We start from the raw sequence: 19,828 nt of genomic DNA on the forward strand, positions 1-19,828 counted from the left end.
AGCCACGATATAATGTGGTATAATAAAGAACAGTGGATCCCAGACTGCGGGTCGGGACCCCCATGGGCTCCCAAACTAAATGTAAGGGCCATAAGATGATCAAATGAATGAAAAATAAAATTATCTTATATGTGAAATACTTTTCATTTAACCTCTTCAGGACTTTAAATGTTCTCCAAATGTGAGGTCAAAACGTTCATCTTAAGGAGTCATGGCCCAAACCTTTGGGAACCACTTATACAAGTATGTCCTCCTACAAAAAGGAAAAAGTATAAACGATACACTTCATTTAATGTGTATGTTAATTCCCACCTCTGAGTATTTGTGGCCTTCATGTTGGCGAGAATAAAGGAAGCCGCTACTGGAGTCCATCTGTTGAGTTCAAAGATGAGCTGAAGGCCTGAGCTGTGTGGCTAATGCCTGTGAAGATGATGACAGATTTTTTGGGCAATTTTGGACCAATCCAAACTGCAGCAGCAGTGAGGAGGAGGAGGAGGAGGGAGTGATGATGTTAGGATGAAGGGAAGTTGGTAGGTTCTTTGACCCTTCTCATAAAGCCCTATTGTACAGATATAAAGAGCGAGGAGGTCTCTCTCATCACCGATGTGTGTGTGTGTGTGTGTGTGTGTGTGTGTGTGTCAGAGCAGTGGGGAGAGGAGGATTCACAGATGTGTTTGAGGCTCTAGCAACAGCTCCACCTACTGTTTAATATGAACTTTTTGGCATGTGCTGCATTTGTGTCTCAGTATTCATGCTGCTATTCCAGGTCGTCTCCTGTTGCATTGACACTAATTAGCTCCTTATAGACCCATACGCTGTGCTGCATGGTACTCTGACTCTCACTGCACTGTCCTACACCTTCACACACATATTTCTACTCAACCTCATCTTGGAGGCAAGCACTGCACTTTTAACTCCACTAAATTTACTTTAAAGCCTGAGTTAACTACTTTACAGATTCAGATAACTAATTAAAAATATTATCAACAACTACAATATTTTATTCTTATTATAGGCTTAACTACCCAGCAGTATATTAAGTAGTTCAAATTTGTCCCACCTTTACCAGCTGCAACAGTATGATACACACATTACTGCATTAACATCAGTCATAATCCTAGATAGTACATATATTTTTCTGAAATGGGTTATTCTCCATAATGAGTACTTTTACTTTTTGTACTTAAGTGGATTTGATGCTAATACTTTTGCATGCTTGGAATGCCTCACTATTAATTAGCAGAGTATTTATAGACTGTGGTAATACTACTTTTACTTGAGTAAAAGATCTGAGTGCTTCTGGCACCACCAACACACAGTATTTCAGTGTACATCCTCATCCAGGCCAAAATGTTCACCACATGCTGTCCTCACTCCCGTCTTCTGCAGAGAGCTCCGCATTCCTTCTCACGACAAACACAGGGGCATGGGGGATTTCAAGTGTGTGTGTGTGTATGTGTGTGTGTGTGTGTGTGTGTGTGTGTGTGAGAGAGAGAGAGAGAGAGAGAGATGGATAGTTGAATCACTCTACATGAGCATCAGCCAAAACTGGAACAATGAGTTCCCTGTTCGATTCCTCCCCTACCTGCCCCCCATGGTTTGTCCCAATGTGATCTGCTGTAAGCAAAAGGGCAGAACAACAGATGAACGGGAGAGGGAGGATAGAAAAAACAACCAGTCTGCATGCTTTCAAGTTTTCAGATGCTTGATTTAATGAGTTCTGAACCCCCCCAACAACAAAGGACTTAACATTAAGCACAGACAAAAGGAGGGCACGGTGTTTATTGCACAAGCTCCATCATGACGAACCTACACACAAAGCCTCGGAATACATTGATTTGTATGACAATAACATTTTCTCTTGGCTATTTGGCAGTAAGGAACATTTTGTTTGGACAAACAGAAAAATAAAAAAAGCTCAACATTATTTCATAAATAGGTGAAATATGATCCTGTATCTGTGTTTTGACAGAATTATATACTTATAGTAATACATATAATTTATGACTGTTTCACATCACTGCTGATGACACAGGCAGTTCTTGTAATCTCTTATTTATTAGAAAACAGTATGACTGGACCACAGAAATCTCAAATTGCCGGTAAGGTGATTAAAGAGCTTAAGAGGTCGATAACAGATGAGGATATTTCTCAAGTACCAACAGACTCAGCAGTAAAAGGCACATGAGTGAGGAGTAACAACTAACCCTGAATGAAACATGGTGATTTTTGGTGGACGATTCCTTTACAGTAAATGAGGGAGTGTTTATATGCAACCCCCCTACACATTTTAATGTCTCGACCCAAGAGCGGTTTCCTGAAAAGCTGAAGCAAAATGTGTAAAGTGGAAGAATATTTTTCATTTAATGACATCACAACCCCCATAATTCGTGCTGTGACCCTCCTCACCCTCAGGCTGGAAGCCCCAGGTGTGGGGAGCAGAGACTGTAAACTGCGTACAAATAAACAGAAGACAGATGACCATCCAGTGGTGGAAGCCTGGTGTTAGGATATGACCTGATGAGCAGTAGTGCTTCCAGTGACGGGGTAAAAGAGGTCTGAGGTTACTTGGTCTGTACGACTCAGTGTCGCTGGGTCATTTAAACTCACAGTGAAATACAGCAATATAATATTTTCCTAACATCTTTACACTCAGACCAGGTTACAGAAAAAACTTGACGCAGGTGGCACAAGTTAACAGCAAAAAGCCTCTAAACCAGCTACATATTCAACATTCAACTTTCAATAAATACATTTATAAAGTCACGATATAAGTCATAATATTTGCTCTTGTCTTGTTAAGATAATTAAGCTACTTTTGCCTGTTCTTCCATTGAACACACTTTCATAGTATAACAGGTTTGGCATTTGGCACAACAATAAAATCTTACTTCACAGGAAAATATAATGCTGGTAATGAACTCAACTAGTAACTACACTGTATAAAAATAATATATTAAAGATGTAAAATCATTCTGTTAAAGGCCTAGTTACGGATGTTGCTGCAGTTTATGTGACTGTAAACTGCAACCAGCTGCAGTCTGGCTCCTCTGAATTTAAAGCCATGTTAGGCACAAGAAGAGACAGAGAGCAGCGCTAACAGAGGAAAATCCAGTTTGACGCCTGCATGCTCACAGCAAAGAGCAGTGAATGATGCTCATTTTACAAAGCAGGTTTACACAAAAAGTGAACCAGATAACGTGAGAAAAGGGCTGAAAGTTCTCCAAAAATGTTGTTTATAAGCAGTCATTTTGCTTCCCATTTAGGAACTGATGACGCATCTCCGGAACAATGCACCTTTTTTCACAATTATTTGGTTAACTTTATAATCTGACTTCGTGACACTGACCCTTGGTTTTGTCAGGTGTCTTGGTGCTGAGCAGCAAAGCTCTGCATACACTCCAGCTGTTCAGATGTGGGCGACACTGAGCCTCTCTTAGCACAAGGCACTGATCTGAGTTCAGCTCTCTGTCTCACCCCCTCGGCAGCTGGTTTTAGGATACAGAAGAGGTCTGCGAAACTCGGATCTGTGCCTGAAGGCTGGGACGCAGGAAGCTGTCGCCCTCTCTGTACGTCCAGCAGCTCAGTCCGTCTTCCAGACCACATTCAGGACCTTCACCACCTCCTCATAGATGATGAAAACTATGGCCACATCCAGACACACCCGGCCCAGCCGAGGAACTGTCCCTTTGTAGAAACTACAGACAGACACAAAGAGAGAGAGGGTGAATATAAAATATCAATGATAAGTAAAAGGCTCATTAATTGATGGCATCTCTATATCCTGTAGCACCTCTGTGACAGACAGATATTTGTAGATTTAGTTCATGTACTGTACATTTAATGTATTATGCTATATGTTCAACTCAAGGTCAACACAGGTGTGCAGGTGTACTCACGCTGCCAAGCCCTCATGTCTCAGGATCTTTACAGCACAGTCCACCGTGCTTTTATATTTATGTGCTTCCAGACCCTTTGGAGAGAAAACAGAAGACGTTGTTATTTCCAGTCAATGTCAGTAGGTGGCGACAACTTGACAAGTTTGGATTAAAACACCAGCAGCTGTCCTCTTAGTGTACGTACCTGCATCCTTGTCTTGATGACATCTAGTGGGGTGTTTCCAAAGACACTGGCTGCTCCAGCTATGGCTCCAAAGAGTCCAGTCAGCAAGGGATTGATAGCTTTGTTGGGGTTATCGCCTAGTGACGTGGACAGAACAGAGGAGTCAGTAACAGCAAATGTTTTAATCTATTAAATTTAAATTTAGTCCTGGTTGTGAACAGGATGTGTAACTGGTGAAACCCTGACAGCAGTATATGTGAACACTATACAGACAAACATACATCCTTGTGCACACTGACCTTTGTACCAGTTCTTGAGAGAGGTCATCACAAAGAATCGAATAGCTTGGTTGGAGCCTTGTTTAAGGACGGTGGCAGTGAGACCCTGGTATGTCCCTCTCAGTCCTGCAAAGGGAAGAAAACCTGGTAAATTTACTGAGCTCGCCTTACATTTAGTTAACAACACCAAGCCTGGATGCCAGACTTCTTAATTAACATGGTGTTCTCAGCTGCACTACCCTGCCTGACCAGTAGATGTCAGGTGAATCACATGCGCTGACGCTGGTCTTTACCTTGCGCCCTGATGATCTCTCTGATTCCGTGGAAGAAGCCCTTGTACTTGGGATAGGCTGAAGTCTGGTCATGAATGAATTTAACCTTAAGAGATTAAAAAAAAAATAACATTCAAAAACAGAAAATGTTGCTTTACTATTAAAGAGAAGAGAGTTGCACAAGGTGGTGAAATCTGCACAAATGCTTAATCTGACCTTCTTTCAAAGAGACTTGCAAATGAAACAGAGTTGAATGAATGTGCGGATATTGTTAGATGAGGAGAATGTTTCATGTTTCCTTTGTTTAGGTGGTTGTGAATGTCCTGAGATTTGTTTCAGAAACACACAAATGTAGCAGGAGATTTCACTCAGGATTAAGTGAGTTTTAACAACAATAATCTTATTTTGTAGATCTAACTTCACTGATGTATCATATGTTCTAATATACATGTTAAACAAAAACTGCAAATTCCAAAGGACACAGGACAGATGCTTAATGTAGGTTTGGGCTTTCTGCACATCTAGTGTGCATGACACTAAAAATCAAACTAGCCGAATCAGAAATCAGTCAGTAACATACCTTGACAGTTTCCATGGGACAGACCACCAAAACGGCCTCCATCACTCCGGCTCCGAGCCCGCACAGCAGGCCTCTGGTGCTGTCCAGACGGCCCGACTCATCCTTTGCACGGTTGCTGAGGAACTCAAACACCCCAAACCTGCGGAACAGAACAGAGCCGGCAGGGAATTACAGCACAAGTTAATACAGCACTGTGTAATTAAAATACATTAATATAGACTCTGAGATTAGTAAAAGTGTATGACCTTTACACAGTACAACTCTGCTTAACAGGTCTTTGTCTTACTTTTGTTTAAATCATGGAAACTATATAAAAAAAACACCTCACACACAGTTTAGTATGAGGATATAAGTTTTTGAGGTGTGAGGTTCATTTGTGGTTGTGTCTGTGCTCTTGTTGGAACAATATTTTCCTCCTTTGAGATGAAAATTAAAGTAACAAATTAAAGTTAATTGAAATAAATGTCAGTATTATGACGCAGGTGACGCTCTCAAAATTCCTGGAAGAAATGCTGTATTCAGTTACTGCTAATGCAACTTCAGCTTCACATTAAAAGCATTTAACTGCCTTTTAAATGATGAAGTAGTCACAGGAAATGCAATGTGTTTGTCAGTGAGCTTTACTCTGACTGCTACTGTTCATCAAAAATGCATCTGCTAAACAAGACAAGGGTCATCGTCGACATTTTTTGACAGCAGATCAGTTTGAAATATTTGCAGGGAGTAATGGAAGAAGAAGGAGCAGCCACAGCGAGCTGATAGATAAATGGGCTGCACACCTCCAACCTCTCAGCACAGTAACAAACACCTCCCAGTGTCACAGTGCCCTGCTGTCTGTAGACTCATGCCCCTTGCAACATAAAATCAGATCATAGGCTAATTACTGCCTGACCTCTTTATCAAAATGACAATAGTTTGTTTTTCTGCCCCCAAAATTCTGTGAGCTGTAGTATTACACTGGATTTGCTGTAACCATCAGTATCTACAGGTGTCACCAAATCCGCCAGCACTGAAATCTTCAAAACTGCCACTTTAAATCATTTTGTATTTTGATCTTCCAGTTGGTGTTTTGTTTATTAAAAATGGCCAAAGCAAATGAATAAAAAGAAAAACAGACGACAATAGTGTAGTCACAAATAATGAGATTCCTCATGTTAGAAAGATAATTACGCTGCTTCTCGTCAGCAGGAATCAGGTCGTAGACGAGGACGTTTCCCCTCCATGGATCACTGAGCACAAATAAAAGCAGGACCACGGATGCACCTCAAGGCAAGAAACTTCTTTCCAACTCAGATTTTCAGTCCAGATAAACTGCTGAAAGTGCAGAACGTGCTCAGGGCTTTTACTTTATTGTCCTGCCCGCGTCCTCATTAAAGATGCACCAATAAACTGCAGGAACCATCCAGTGACCAGCAACAGCTGCCACAGAAGCCAGCTCAAGCCCAGAGAGAGAGTGTGTGTGTTTGTGTGTTTGGTTTATGTATCCCCGCAATCACAAAATGTTGCGCCAGCGAGTCCTTTACAAGAAAGGTTATTTATAGATGGAATTGAATTGTGGTGAAGGCAGGACGCTGCCCGGTGCATTTAGCAAGGGGGCGGGGGAGGACAGACACTTGGTCTTGATGAATGCCTTGTTTTCCTCTCTGTCTTTTCTCAGTCTGCTTGAACCGTTTACCTGCCGTCTAACAGAACTCCTACTTTATACTCGACTCATGTGATTTTAGCTCTCTCCTCCATCTGCCTTTCTGTGGCGAGATCCTCCTCTGCTCATTAACCTTCCACATCTGCTCCTCTGTCTCACTCTCAGACTTGTCTCGCAGATTTAGTTTGTTTTGAAAGACGGGCTCCACACAATTAACTGGCTCCCACTGTCAGGCACAAACAAACAACATGTAAAAATAAATCCATTCGTCTCCCTTCATGCAAACCACTTGCTGACTACAAACAGCTTTTTAGCTTTGGAGAGAGTGAAAAATGAGAATGTGCACTTCCCTGCAGCTTGCTCAGACTGCACAGAGATGGGAGCGCACATAATAACTAACCTTGTGAAACAAATGCTATTCATTAAAAGCTGCTGGAGAGAAATATGGCACCGCCAGGCCTGCTCCTGCGCCAATTTATTCTCCAAATCCTCCCCTACCCATTTAACAAGTGGACTAAACGTCACAGTTAGAATATGACACATCATGTTTTGGCCGACATCCACAGTCAGAGAGCCATTCTGGACGGCGGAGTGCCCAATCTTCATTAGCGGGTCTTTCTACAAGGTCAGTTGTGCTGGAGGAAAGAGGATGTGAAGGAGGGAGAAAGGAGAGAGGAGGAAATAAAGAAAGGAGGCTGGGCAGACAAGAGAGAGGGATGGAAATATGGATGAAGGGTTAAGGGGAGGAAAAGGTCAAAGGCTCTCTTTTCTGTCCCTCTCATACCTCCCTGTCAACCCTACAACAGACCGCGTGGCGCATGATGGTGCACAGGCAATCAGTTAATGGAATGGGGGGAGAGAGAGGGCTGAGGGGGTGAGGGAGTGATAGCAAGGGGGAGGGGAAGGAAGATAAAGGAAGTAAAAAAAGAACAGATCGAAAAAACGACTCAGGAGAAGTGGCGGTCAATGGAAAAGTGCCAGGATATTGTTCATAAATCTAAATCTAACTGTTGCCATCTCAACAACTTTCAGTTTCTCCATCATGTTTCATTTTTTATCCACCTTTTCATGTTTCGCTGTATTGCCTAAATTTTGAGCTGAGGATCGACACCCCCCCAAATGACTAAAAGATAAATCTGAGGATTCATGAGACAAGATAGGAAAACAGAAAAAAAGATCTACAAAATTATCAACATTTTTTTAAACTTGCCTCTGGCCTTTGCTTTTTCTTGTGAATTGCTGAATAATTTCACCTCTTCAGGCCTTGAGAAAATATTCAGACCCACTTTTTTTGACAGTTCATATCCCAAAGACGTCTGAACACTGCACTGATGGGTTGCGAGCAGACATAGCTTCCTTTTAAGGGGTCTGTAGCTAAAAACAGGACCCACTGCATTACATAATTCAATCAAAGTGTGTATAACTTGCACACAGCAGATAAGTTTTCTATATATATTGTAGCCACTTATATTAAATTTTATATACAATATGACAGTTTGTCAAGAGCAGAAATAGGACTTAAACCTCTGCTCTCCTTCGCCTCCGCCATATTTCCTCAGAGAATAGCGACTCCCTCTGGAAAGGGTGCTGAAGGCTGACTGACACGCTCATACACAAACACACACACACACACACACACACACTGTACATAAACATACACACACCCATTGACAGAGTACCAACACAAGTCTCCCTCTCTGTACCCCTATTGAGACCCTGCCTGAGTTTGAGTGGCATCTTTGCTCCGCCTGGCTGGGCCTGTCTCTCCATCGTACAGACAGGCTCTACCCTCCAGCACTACACACACACACACACACACACACACACACACAAACACACACAAACACACACATAAACATGCAGAAATAAGAGAGAGAAAGAGCGAGAGGGAAGGAATAATGAAACGGCGAATAGAAAACTGTAAAGAATAAAGCGTCTGTGTGTGTACGTGGGTGCACACGCTGCAGCGTGCACACTTGTCGGGAGATAAATGTCATTGCTGTGAAAGAATAACATAATTATAGTGAAGGCGTGTGTGGCATTTATGCTTTGCATTGTGGGTAATGGACTAGAATAATTGGAGTGTGTGAGTTAGTAGTTCCAGGTAGAAGATCACAACGGCTTAGCTGGGAGTATGTATTTTATTCCAGTCTTCCAGTCTCTTTACTGCATAAATTTACTGCTTTCTCTTTATTATAATATAAACGTAACACATAAAAATCTTGAAACGTGACAAAAAAAGTGACAAAATATATAAAGCAAGTAGATTATTTCTGGTCTTACACAATGATGAAGACAATGTTAGCACAATATAAAAGAGACTATACTGATATATCAGTCTTGTACATCTGCTTGAATCTCTCACAGTCCTTCCAGTTATTTTGCTCACCTGACGGCAGATTTGGGTATGGATCCGTACAGCAGCGAGCTCAGGCCTCTGTACAGCCCTTTAACACCGTGACCCTGAACCGTCTGTTTCACACAGTCACCTGGAGGAAGACGGAGGCTATGTTTTACTGCACACACTCAAACTTTCATATTCATTCTTCAATAGAAATGTGTGTTCTGAGGTCTGAATACAGTCATTCTTTTGAGAGGATCCCAGCCACCAGAGTGGCAACCGATCAGTCTTTCTAATAGCATAATCAATGTAGTGCAAATGTGTTTTTTAATTTATTTTATTTTATTTTTGCCATGTGTCTCTGACAAACAAGACACCAGAAACATCTGTCCTTCACTTTTGGTTCATCGGCTTTTCACAAAGGGAAATGGAACAAATTGAACCACAGGCTGATTTCTGCCAAACTTTTAAACATTTGTCTTTGAACCTGCTTCTTGCTCTTGGAGGCATCAGTCCAGTAATCCATGTTTTGCTACCTCGCCAAATGCGCAACTGAGCTGAAAAAGCAACAGCTGTCTGGAGCGCTCATTAGCACGGTCTCCGATCCTCAGAGCTCCAGCCAACATTGACACATCCTGGGCGTGTGCGTGTACGCTGGTATGCACGGATGGTGAGGGTGCATGTGTGCAGTGGTCTGTTCTAAGTCATATAAACAAGCACAGTGACAGCCTGCCAGAATCCCTAATGTACCTGGGGATGATGGGTAATTAGATAATGAGCTCCTGAGAGAGGCAGCAAGACAGGATGAAGAACAGAATACATGAATGGCAGGTTGGCTGGCTGGCTAGTTGGTAGGTAGGTTGGTAGGTAGATGGTACAACACCATAACATGTTGTTCGATTTTTTGCACAGATTAAACAAACGAGATATGAGGTGTTAATTAGTGAGCTTTAGAGGAGCTGGTGGGTGAATTTTGTCATCTTTGAACACAGCCGGCTAGCTGTTTCCTTCTGTTGGCAGTCTTTGCGCTAAGACAAGCTAACTGGCTGTAAACAAGTCACTGGCCGAATGTTGAAAATGTCATACTCACCTATTCCTCTGTATTTGGGTGGATTGGCCCGTTCATCCAGTTGGAGCTGGGTCTTGACATACTCTGTGGGGAAGGTGATGCAGATCTCTATGCCACCTGCAATTCCACCTAAAAAACACAGAAAATCAGAGAAGATGTTTTATTAATATAAAGCATATAAAGAATAGGCAGGAAAATTAAAAGTTTTTTTTCCAGGCAGGCAGCTGTTGACAGTTTGCTTAAACTCAGCATACCATATCTGACTAGCTGCAGCCCAACCAACCCTGATTCAGTGCCCTGTCACCGTTATGAAATGCAAGGAGGTCCCATTACGTCATGGATCGTTACAGCGACTCCGCAAATGGCTTTCCCTCCATAAACATTAAAAGCACTGCTGGCTAGGGAGGAAGAGTAACGAGCCAGGCGAAGATAAATCAACTGCTTCTGCTTCGGCTAAACTACACAGAGAATGTGCTGTTTGAGGAACAGAGTCAACACAAGGGGAGGCAGTGTGTGCTGCCTCTCAAATATTCTCCACCATATGTTTAGTGTGTGACTGCAGAGAAGAAAATATACGTACATTAAGAGAGGAAGAAAGTAATGAAGTGCATGAATGAACGTGTGAGCGACCGCCCGAAGGTTCAGCCTGAAACTCGCCACAGTCGATGAGTCGAGTAGATGGGGACAAGTGTCGAAAAGCGAGGCTAATGCAAAACACAGATGAGTCACGAGGGAAGGAGGGAGGATGGAGAGAGGGCTGACATTAATTAAATTATCCGCTCAGCCTGCAGGGAGGGGCTCCATTACCCAGGCCAAGACCCTCCATTAACTCAATGACACAGACGCACACAAGCACACTGTGCAAGGGAGGCACACATGATGCAGCTACACATGCACACATGCCCCCCAGCTGACAAAATAAATTACAATAATTCCTCTGGTTAATTATGAGGAACAGTTTACTGTACACGATGAGTATTTGTGCCAAGTCAGGAAACCCAGAAGCGTTTCACCACGAGACCGCAACCAAACAAATAATGGGAAGTGAGAAACTGAAAAGCCTTTTTCTCCAGGCGGTCCAAATCTGGCTCAGAGACAAGAGGTTTCAGCAGGAAATTACCAGCTGTGATCAGATGTTAACCACTGCATGAAGAATATTTTTGTTACTATAGCATCCATCAAATTACTCACATGACATGAGTTCTTCTATGTAGAAACATTAGATGCAGTCTATGTGCTGTTTTGATCCCACTCATTCTCAGTGTTTGATCTGTGGGACATTCACTGTCTCTTGTGATGACATGGCTTCAAGTTGCCAACGAAAACGGCCAAATCCTACAATGAGAGTTTTAACCAGTGATTTATCTAGTTACCCCTAGTCCTAAAATCTTATTTTCTGAATACACGAGAATGAGATGATTCACTTTCTAAATTTGCATTTTCATTACAGAATATATATATTTATATATATATTTGTAGATAGTGGCTCAAATCTTGAAACGTCTGGACAAAAAAGAGGCTGTACTGATAACACCAGCAGAATTTCACTTTATCCTTTAATAACTTGAAATTTAATCTTTAATATCTGTTACTACTGGTGTGTTTTGTGTGTGTATTTTTCTCAGTGTGTTCTGGCTCATTTCCACATCTCAGTGAAGCAATGTTTCACCTGTAAACATGCATACGTATCATTTGGCTCTCCTCACGTCACTGCTGCCAACACGACCTTTATCGCCGTGGCACCTTGAAGCAGAGCCTCCATTAAAGATAAAAACATACATTCAACCCAGGACACAGATTTAAGGACGGCATGTAGATGACATTGCAACTTAAACTAAATACCCTAAAAGGTCTCTGACTCATCTGCTTCTCTTTATCTACACCTCCTCCTCTGTGAGTGCAGCTGATTTAATAAGAGAAATCGATACGGGAAAATAGCTTTTACTTAAGGCTGCACACTTATCTAACATATCCGGTCACCGTCTCTCCTGAAAATGTACTGCAGCAAAATTGCAATTCTCATCTTTGATATATAAATTAATGACAAGTTAAGAGATTTTAAATACCTGAAAATGTATCTTCTGAAAATTATTGTATGTTATTTTGGCCTGCCTGAACATTACTGAACTGTCATTTGTCTTGTTCAATGTGATGGTCATGATTTTGATTTTGTACCTTGTGGTTTTGAGTATTTGAGTATTGAGATAATGCTGTGATGACTGACCCAATAATAATCAAGCACTCTTCATCTGTCAATGATATACCTGGATTCACCTAATCAGCACAATTCATGACAAACTGTGAGCATCACTGAGCTGAGTCATGACCTCCATGTGAGTGTGTCTGTGTGTGTGTGTGTGTGTGTGTGTGTGTGTGTGTGTGTGTGTGTGTGTGTGTGTGTGTGTGTGTGTGTGGGCGTAAGTAACGTAAGTTGTAATTCTTCTAATCCTGGTGGAGGGGTAAGTAAATGCTAGCCAGCTGAGACGGAAATCACATGACTTCCACAACGCTCCCTTCCAGCCGTCCTGATCTGGGATCAGTGGGTCAGTGTGTCTTGGGCAGGAAGAAACAATAAACCTCATTCATGCGTTTTCAGCCAAGGCAGCATGAGAAAACCAGGCAACACACACACAGCACACATGATCACTCTCCATCAGACACGCGACGCCTCTGGAGGAGAAGCAGTTTGTTTGTCTTCTACTCCATTTCACAGCCTGCATACACTGCACACACACATATTTTACACACACACACACACACATATTTAAAGATGGCACCTGAAATGACTTCAATGTACTGTTGTTGTCAAACGTGGGTTACATGAGCAAAATGGTCATTAATCTTTATCTTCACAGGCTCGCTCTCCTCTCCTGTTGTTAATTTTTCTCTCAGCAGCGCCTTCCTTCCTCTCTCCTCACCCCTGGACTGCTCTTCTCCACACTGTCAGAAAATCAATGCATCCACAAAAGATCTTTGACACTTCCCATTACACGAAAAGAAATGGAAATGGCATTGGAGTGATACTCAGAATCCAGAGGCAGTGAAAAACATGTAGCGCCTGATACAAATCCGCTTCTACAGACTCTTAGAGACTTGAAACTTCCACAGTCTATGCAGCAGTTTCATAAATCAGACGCAGACTGTATACTGTTTAAAGGCAGCACTATGCTCACACAAGGCAAATTCACATAATCAACAGCAGTTAGACTTCACAGCTTGGGGCCATTATGAACCAAAAGTATGTGGACGCATGAAAATTACACCTATATGTGATGCTGAACATCTCATTCCAGAACCACGGGCATTAATGTGCTGCTCAGACAGCCTCCATCCTCTGGAAAGGCTTTCCACAAGAATGTTGAACCTGGATTTGTTCCCATTCAGCCACAAGAGTGTTAGCGAGGTCGGCCACTGATGTTGGGAGATAAGGCCCAGCTCACAGTCGGCGTTCAGATTTAACCCAAAGCTGTTTGATGGTGTTGAGGTCGGGGCTCTAATCAAGTCTTTCCAAACCAAATTTGGAAAACTATTGCTTTACGAACCAACTTTGTGCACCGGAGCGCTGTCATTTTCAAAGAAGACCTGCTGGTGGCACCTCTGAAAAGTCAGAGGATGAGCAAAACTGTCCTCTGGGGACCACAAACGAACTGCCATCTTTGCCACCGTCCCAAACTCATTATACAACAATATACAACACAAATATTCAGTTTACTATCAGATACGACACAAATGAGCAGAATGCAAGATGCACACAAAGTCCCAGTCGCTTTTTTGCAGCAAAGACCGGCACAGAGGAAGCCAGGTGAGCAGGCAGACAGCCAGCTGACAGGGAGGAACAGTGTCTAAACCTGCTTTGGTGACTCTAATGAGCCTCCAACACATCTGGTCCACTAAGAAACTTCCTTTTTCTTGGGAAGAACTGACAATCCAGCACGGTGTCTGAACGTGGCAGTTTCTAAACATATCTGAAGCTCCATTTCGTTCAAACATTTTTGAGCCTGCTGCTTTGCTGGAAAATCTTGTTTTGTGTTGATTCCATTTTTGACTAATTTCAGTTCAGACAATAAAACTCATCAAAAGCAGTCAACAATGTGTGTTTGTGTTTGTGTGTGCACATGCACGGGACGGCAAATTAATAAGCAGTTTTGCAGCAAAATCTATCTATTATTCATCCAGATGTTCCTTATTTAGATGATTATCCTTCATTTTAAATTCTCTGGAGTCTGAGGGAAAGATGTTATTATGTCCATATCTCCAGTCCAAATGGAGAACACAGCCAGAGGACTGATGCACTTCAAACATGAGGTGTCCTATTAATAGAGCCATAATATTTCTCACGCAAAACATGAAAAGAATTATTCATCTGACGTCTGGCCTTTTAGGCTTCCTCTGTCCTTAGCAACACTCCCTAACGCTACGCTGATGCATAATTACAGGAAGGGATGTTGATTAATTTTAAATGGGAACTGTGAGGAGAACAGCTTAGAACCCTGCAGCATGCAGACTGTACGCTGATTTACATGAACAGGACAACTACGCACAGGTTGTTTAGACTGTGCATTCAGTTACAGACGAGGCTGCCAGGCTCTTTACACACAGAGGATGAAACCAGTGCGTTAACTTGCTTTAAATCCACATTACTTACATTACTTGTTGATTGACTATAGCCACTGGTAATCAAAATTAATACAAATCAAGGTTTGGAATGAACTTGTAAGCCTTTCATCTTTCAACTCATCATTTTGATTTTTCATCCTGCAGCTTCACTGTTTTGTTTCAGTCTCACCTCTCTTCTCATCGTGGTTTCCAGATGCAGAAGCCAGCTGTTTTCAGTGAAACTCTGAAAACCCACAGTGCACCTTTCCAGGCTGGATGATGAGTACAGTGAAACATTAAGCAGCTAAAAAGCCACATATTTCATAGTGAGACGCTGACTGAGAAATATGCTCTGAAGGCCTTTCAAAGATCGTTGTTGGGCAAACATCTTTCAAGTCCAAGACATCAGAGTGTTTCTGAAGCGAACAGGCTAATTACTTGAAAATTAATTACCCTGTTATGATTGTACAACTGACAAAAATTAATATCAACTACATGATCACTCATCACTCATTGATTTTTTCTTCACTTCGGTTCATTTCTACACAGTCGTGAAATGACTTGAAAACAGTAACTGACTGGAAGCCAGAAAATCAATCTAAAAACTTTAGATTGACTTTAGTTTTTAGAAAATGGTAGATAAATGCCCAGCATATGTGTAATTAATGAGAATTAATGGAACATGCCAAACCACCACTGATGAATCTCCAAGACATTCACAAATGCAATGAAACAAGACTGAAACTGTAAATGCAGTTCAAATTACTGCACTAATTTCTGTTTGTTTGTCCGTGGCTGCACAACATCTGTCTAATCTAACTGAGGAGTTGTTACAGTGGAGGTGACTGGGAGGTGGACAGAGGAGTGCACTGTGATTCATGATCTACTCTCCCGGTACTTGGAGGCCGCGAGCAGCAGAACAGCGGAGGGGAGGCGACTGTGTGCGTCACCTGTGACGCGTGGAAACGGGGAGTAAGCGCACAGTTTGACGAGCCCTCTGAGCCTGAGAGGAGACAACCACTCAGAAAAGCTAACTGGCTGCCCTGAGGCTGGAGAGAGAGATGGAGAGGAGGAAAAAGAGAGCAGGAAAAGTGACATAAAAACAAGTCAGCCTCGGTGGAAAACCCAATCTATCATGAAATCAGGATGAAAAAAAGGAACCTTGTCTCTCTGTCAGTCCCTCTGCTTCACAGTCTCTGCTCAGAAAGGTTATAAATGAACGCCACAGCCTGCAGATCAGGTCCAGAGACCCACTTAGACCACGCTCTCTCTGCCTCAGGCCTCACACAGATAAAACTCTCCACTTCAGTTGTCACCAGTGGCTGCTGAGAGAAGACTTGAAGAGACCAATAGGAGCAGAAAGAGCTCACAGACCTCTTAAAGCTTTGGACCTCCTTGCCGAACACTGTGAGCTCTCTAATGCATTAAGCTTTCACCTACTTCTTGCTTTGTCTGCTTCAAGCCTTCGGGGCATGAACGTGTGGCTTGCTCTCTCCACACAGACATATTGCTAGCCATAACAGGGAAATCTCAAGTAGCATTAGCATGTTACACTGGGAGAGGTGTCAGCTGGATTTATGAACTGCCATAGCTGAGAGGCAGGAATTTGTATCCTGACGATGTAAACTTATCAGCTGTGGCTTTTGATGGACGATACCCCAGATCGGGCTCAAAGTGACAATTTATCCATGGCTGAGTCATCCCAGCGGTGCTCTGAACAACTACAACTACACACGCTGACAGCACACTTTCATTTCCAAACCCTTTGATAGACGGCAATAAATCAGTGGTTTCCTGACAGCGAGGCCGGGAGGAGTCAGAGGCTGCACAAGGGTTGAGACAGAGGGAAAGCGATCATGCTGCTGCTGCAAAACTGGACAGACAGGCTCGAGACGAGCTCAACGGCACAGCGAGGGGAAGAGGGAGCAACGCTGGGCCATATCCAGTCAATCAGGCTGCACAGGACTGATGGGGGGAAGGGGAAGGTCTCACCGCGGCCGCATTTCCATTTCCCAGCGGCTGACAGAGCACCATGAGTCAGGAGGGGAGAATTTTTCACCTCTTCCCACAAAATCACAAACTCTACTGTTGCTTTTAAATGTGAGAATCCTATTTGAATCTTTTCTGATTCACTCTCCTGTCAGTCAGAGCAGTGAATAGTGTGTCAGTTAATACAGAGGTGCACAACAAGAGATGAGTATTTGTTGAATTTAAACAGGAAGAGAGGATGTTCTATGAAAAAATGAAATTATATGCAGACTAATGGCAACTTCAGGCTTAAAAACTCCAAAATCTCCAAACACAGGTCCATAAAACTGGGATAGGAATGACAACAATCACGTTACTGAACAAGAGAGAAAAAACTGTTTAAACCACATATTGAAGCTAATATCAATGTTGTTATCACAGCCAGATACTGTAAAAAGTCATATATAAATATGCTCTAACCTCTGTTTAAGTCATTTCTGTTGCGCTTGTTTTGTCAGTACAGTATCCAGCTTGTACACCACATCATGCAACCATGCACTAAATCAATAACCTGAATGTAAAGCTGGATTGAAATGGGTGGTGTGATGTATGTAAACCTATAAACCATCATTTACAGCAGATGATATCAGCTTCAACACACGTAAATGCTGTAAACACACACATGAGTTTACAGCTGAAGTGATTACTTGATAATTGATTTATAATTTATGTTGTTTTTCAGGCAAAAATGCCAAATATTTGCTGGTTTCAGCATCTCAAATGTGAGGATTTGATTTCCTGTGTTTGAAGATGTTACCTTGGGCTCTGGAAACTTACAGCAGGCTTGTATTCTCTATCCAAAATGATTCATTGATTAATCTAAAAAAATAAAAAATTAAAAAAAATTAAAATAGTCATTAGTTTTTAAACCTCAATCAAAAGGAATTCATTAACAACGATAAAATATTCAGCATGTAACCGTCGCCAGAGAACACGGCTGAAATCAACAGAGTGCTGCCAAACACCAGCATGGAGCCTTGATGCAGGAGCATCTCTGAGAGGCTCTTCATCAGCTGGAGCTGCTGCACCCTGATCATCATCACTCGAGGGGGTCGGTGGGGTTTAGGCGGGGCAGAGTAGCAGGATTTTTCTGAACCTCGGTGGGGATAAACTGATGAATCATAGAAATGGCTAAAAAAGGTATGACTGAAGAGTCGATTGATTTCTTAAAATGTTGATAATTGATGAACCATTTGACACATTTGTCAAGCAAAGATTTTTTTTCTTCCTCTGTTTCAGATCAATATGTAATGATTCATTTCCTGGATTTTTTTGGTTGCTGATAAAATAAAGAAAATATTTTGTCGCTGTTTGCTTATGGGGGCATACATTAATATAATCTAACCCATTATTCCAAATCAAATCAATAGATTGATCAGCAGTTAAAGTAGTTGCTAGTTACAGCTGCAGAACAAAGCACTGAGATGAAGCGGATGGATCAATATTTTTTTGTACTGTCACAGTACAAAAGAGCAGAACTGACAGACTATCATGTCTCAGGTGTCCCCTGCACTGCTGCATGCATCAATCCGCTCTAATGGCATTAAGCGAAGTGCACTAGAGGTGATTGGAAAAATAAAATCACATCAGTGCAGCGACAGGACAGAAGGACAGAAGAAGAAAACTGCTGTCTTCTTCTTCATTTCTGTTTCATAGCAGCTCCAAGGGTCACAGGGTGAGCATGGTTTGAAGTTGGTGGAAAATGGAGAAACTCTGTTGAAACACCTCTTTTTTTTACCAGCTCATTATCCATATTTAGAAACAGATATTGCAGCAATGATACACTGTCAGCAGCTCCACTAACCTTTCAGCCCCTAAATCATGAAGTGAAAGGTGTTATTAGATAGAGAAACGCCCTGTTTGTGCAACAAAAACAAAAACAACACGGCAAACTGCAACCAAAGAAAAGGAAATTATGAGGTGGAGGTTGTTAGTGTGGTAATCCAGTTTGCAGTTTATTTTCTGAGCAACTTGATTGACTTTCTTTCCTCTTCAACCCTGAACTCAGCTCTATTTTAAAGGTCTGCTGTTCTGTCCACAAACAAGCTCACACAATATATATATATGAAGTGTATGTGCAACGCTGTTTCATCCAACTGGAACTCCATCGCAACTCGTACAACCGGTGACATTTTCTGTTACTGTTGACTTTTCCGCGTGAGAAATCAGGATGAACTTACCTGCCAGGATCGCCTTTCCCGGGTGAGTTAATTTCGCTTTCCCCGCCGGCGCCGCGGCCGCCAGACACCGCGGTCTGGGGAAAGGGCTGATAAATGTGCCTTTATCCTGCATGATTACCGGGAAACGGACAGTAAAATCTACAAAGTCCAAAGAGGTTTATCTTCAAGTAGGTAGCTCGCAATTTTTTCCCCAAGTAGACCGGAGCGCGCAACACTTGGACGGCTCCTGCCTGGTGCGCTCTCCTGGACTCAGGTGGTCTCAGATGCGTCCGGAGACACTCCGGCAGGTATCTCTGTTGACAGCGGGCGGACACCGGGACTGTCAAGGAAGTTGAGGTTGTTCTGAATCTAATATCTGTTATTTGTAACCATGGCAACGCTGTATCACGACAGTAGTGCGCAAGAGAGCTAAGCAAACCGGAAGCAAGGAGGGGCGGACGGAGAGCTGCGTCCGTGTCCTGCTGCCGCGTGGACTTGGCTGCTTCTCCGTGACGCGAGGGAGCCGCGGAGCCTGTTGCGTGACAGGGTGCGGTGGGTGAAACTGTGGGTCCTTATAAGAGGGCAGGGTGAGAGGAGACCGGCCACTCTGGTTCCACGGCAGAGGAAGGGCGGGGCGCAGCCTCCCCGTGCGTCCCTCTCCACATGAATGCAGATCCGCCAGGGACAGTAAAATCTGATTTCCTTATTATTAAATCCTTCACCACCAAAACCCTACACAAGCCTCCAGCTGCAGGAAGTAATAAGTGCACACAGCCCGACCACACCCTCTCCAAACAAAGA

The 19,828-nt window shown here is 42.7% G+C and overlaps 1 protein-coding gene across 1 annotated transcript; it reads right to left on the reverse strand.

Moving 5' to 3' along the window:
- Positions 1-1,747: 1,747 nt before the first annotated feature.
- si:dkey-178e17.1 (tricarboxylate transport protein B, mitochondrial) lies at positions 1,748-19,559 on the reverse strand. The gene is made up of 9 exons (XM_041937198.1): positions 19,049-19,559; positions 10,266-10,373; positions 9,224-9,323; positions 5,193-5,331; positions 4,634-4,718; positions 4,362-4,466; positions 4,084-4,199; positions 3,900-3,973; positions 1,748-3,698 (listed from the first exon to the last, which is right to left on the reverse strand). The coding sequence occupies exons 1-9, from the start codon at positions 19,158-19,160 to the stop codon at positions 3,584-3,586; spliced, it is 954 nt and encodes a 317-aa protein (XP_041793132.1). The 5' UTR covers positions 19,161-19,559; the 3' UTR covers positions 1,748-3,583.
- Between the last annotated feature and the right edge of the window lie 269 nt (positions 19,560-19,828).

This window comes from Chelmon rostratus, chromosome 5 (genome assembly GCF_017976325.1).
Source record: "Chelmon rostratus isolate fCheRos1 chromosome 5, fCheRos1.pri, whole genome shotgun sequence".
In the NCBI taxonomy this organism is placed as follows: domain Eukaryota; kingdom Metazoa; phylum Chordata; class Actinopteri; order Chaetodontiformes; family Chaetodontidae; genus Chelmon; species Chelmon rostratus.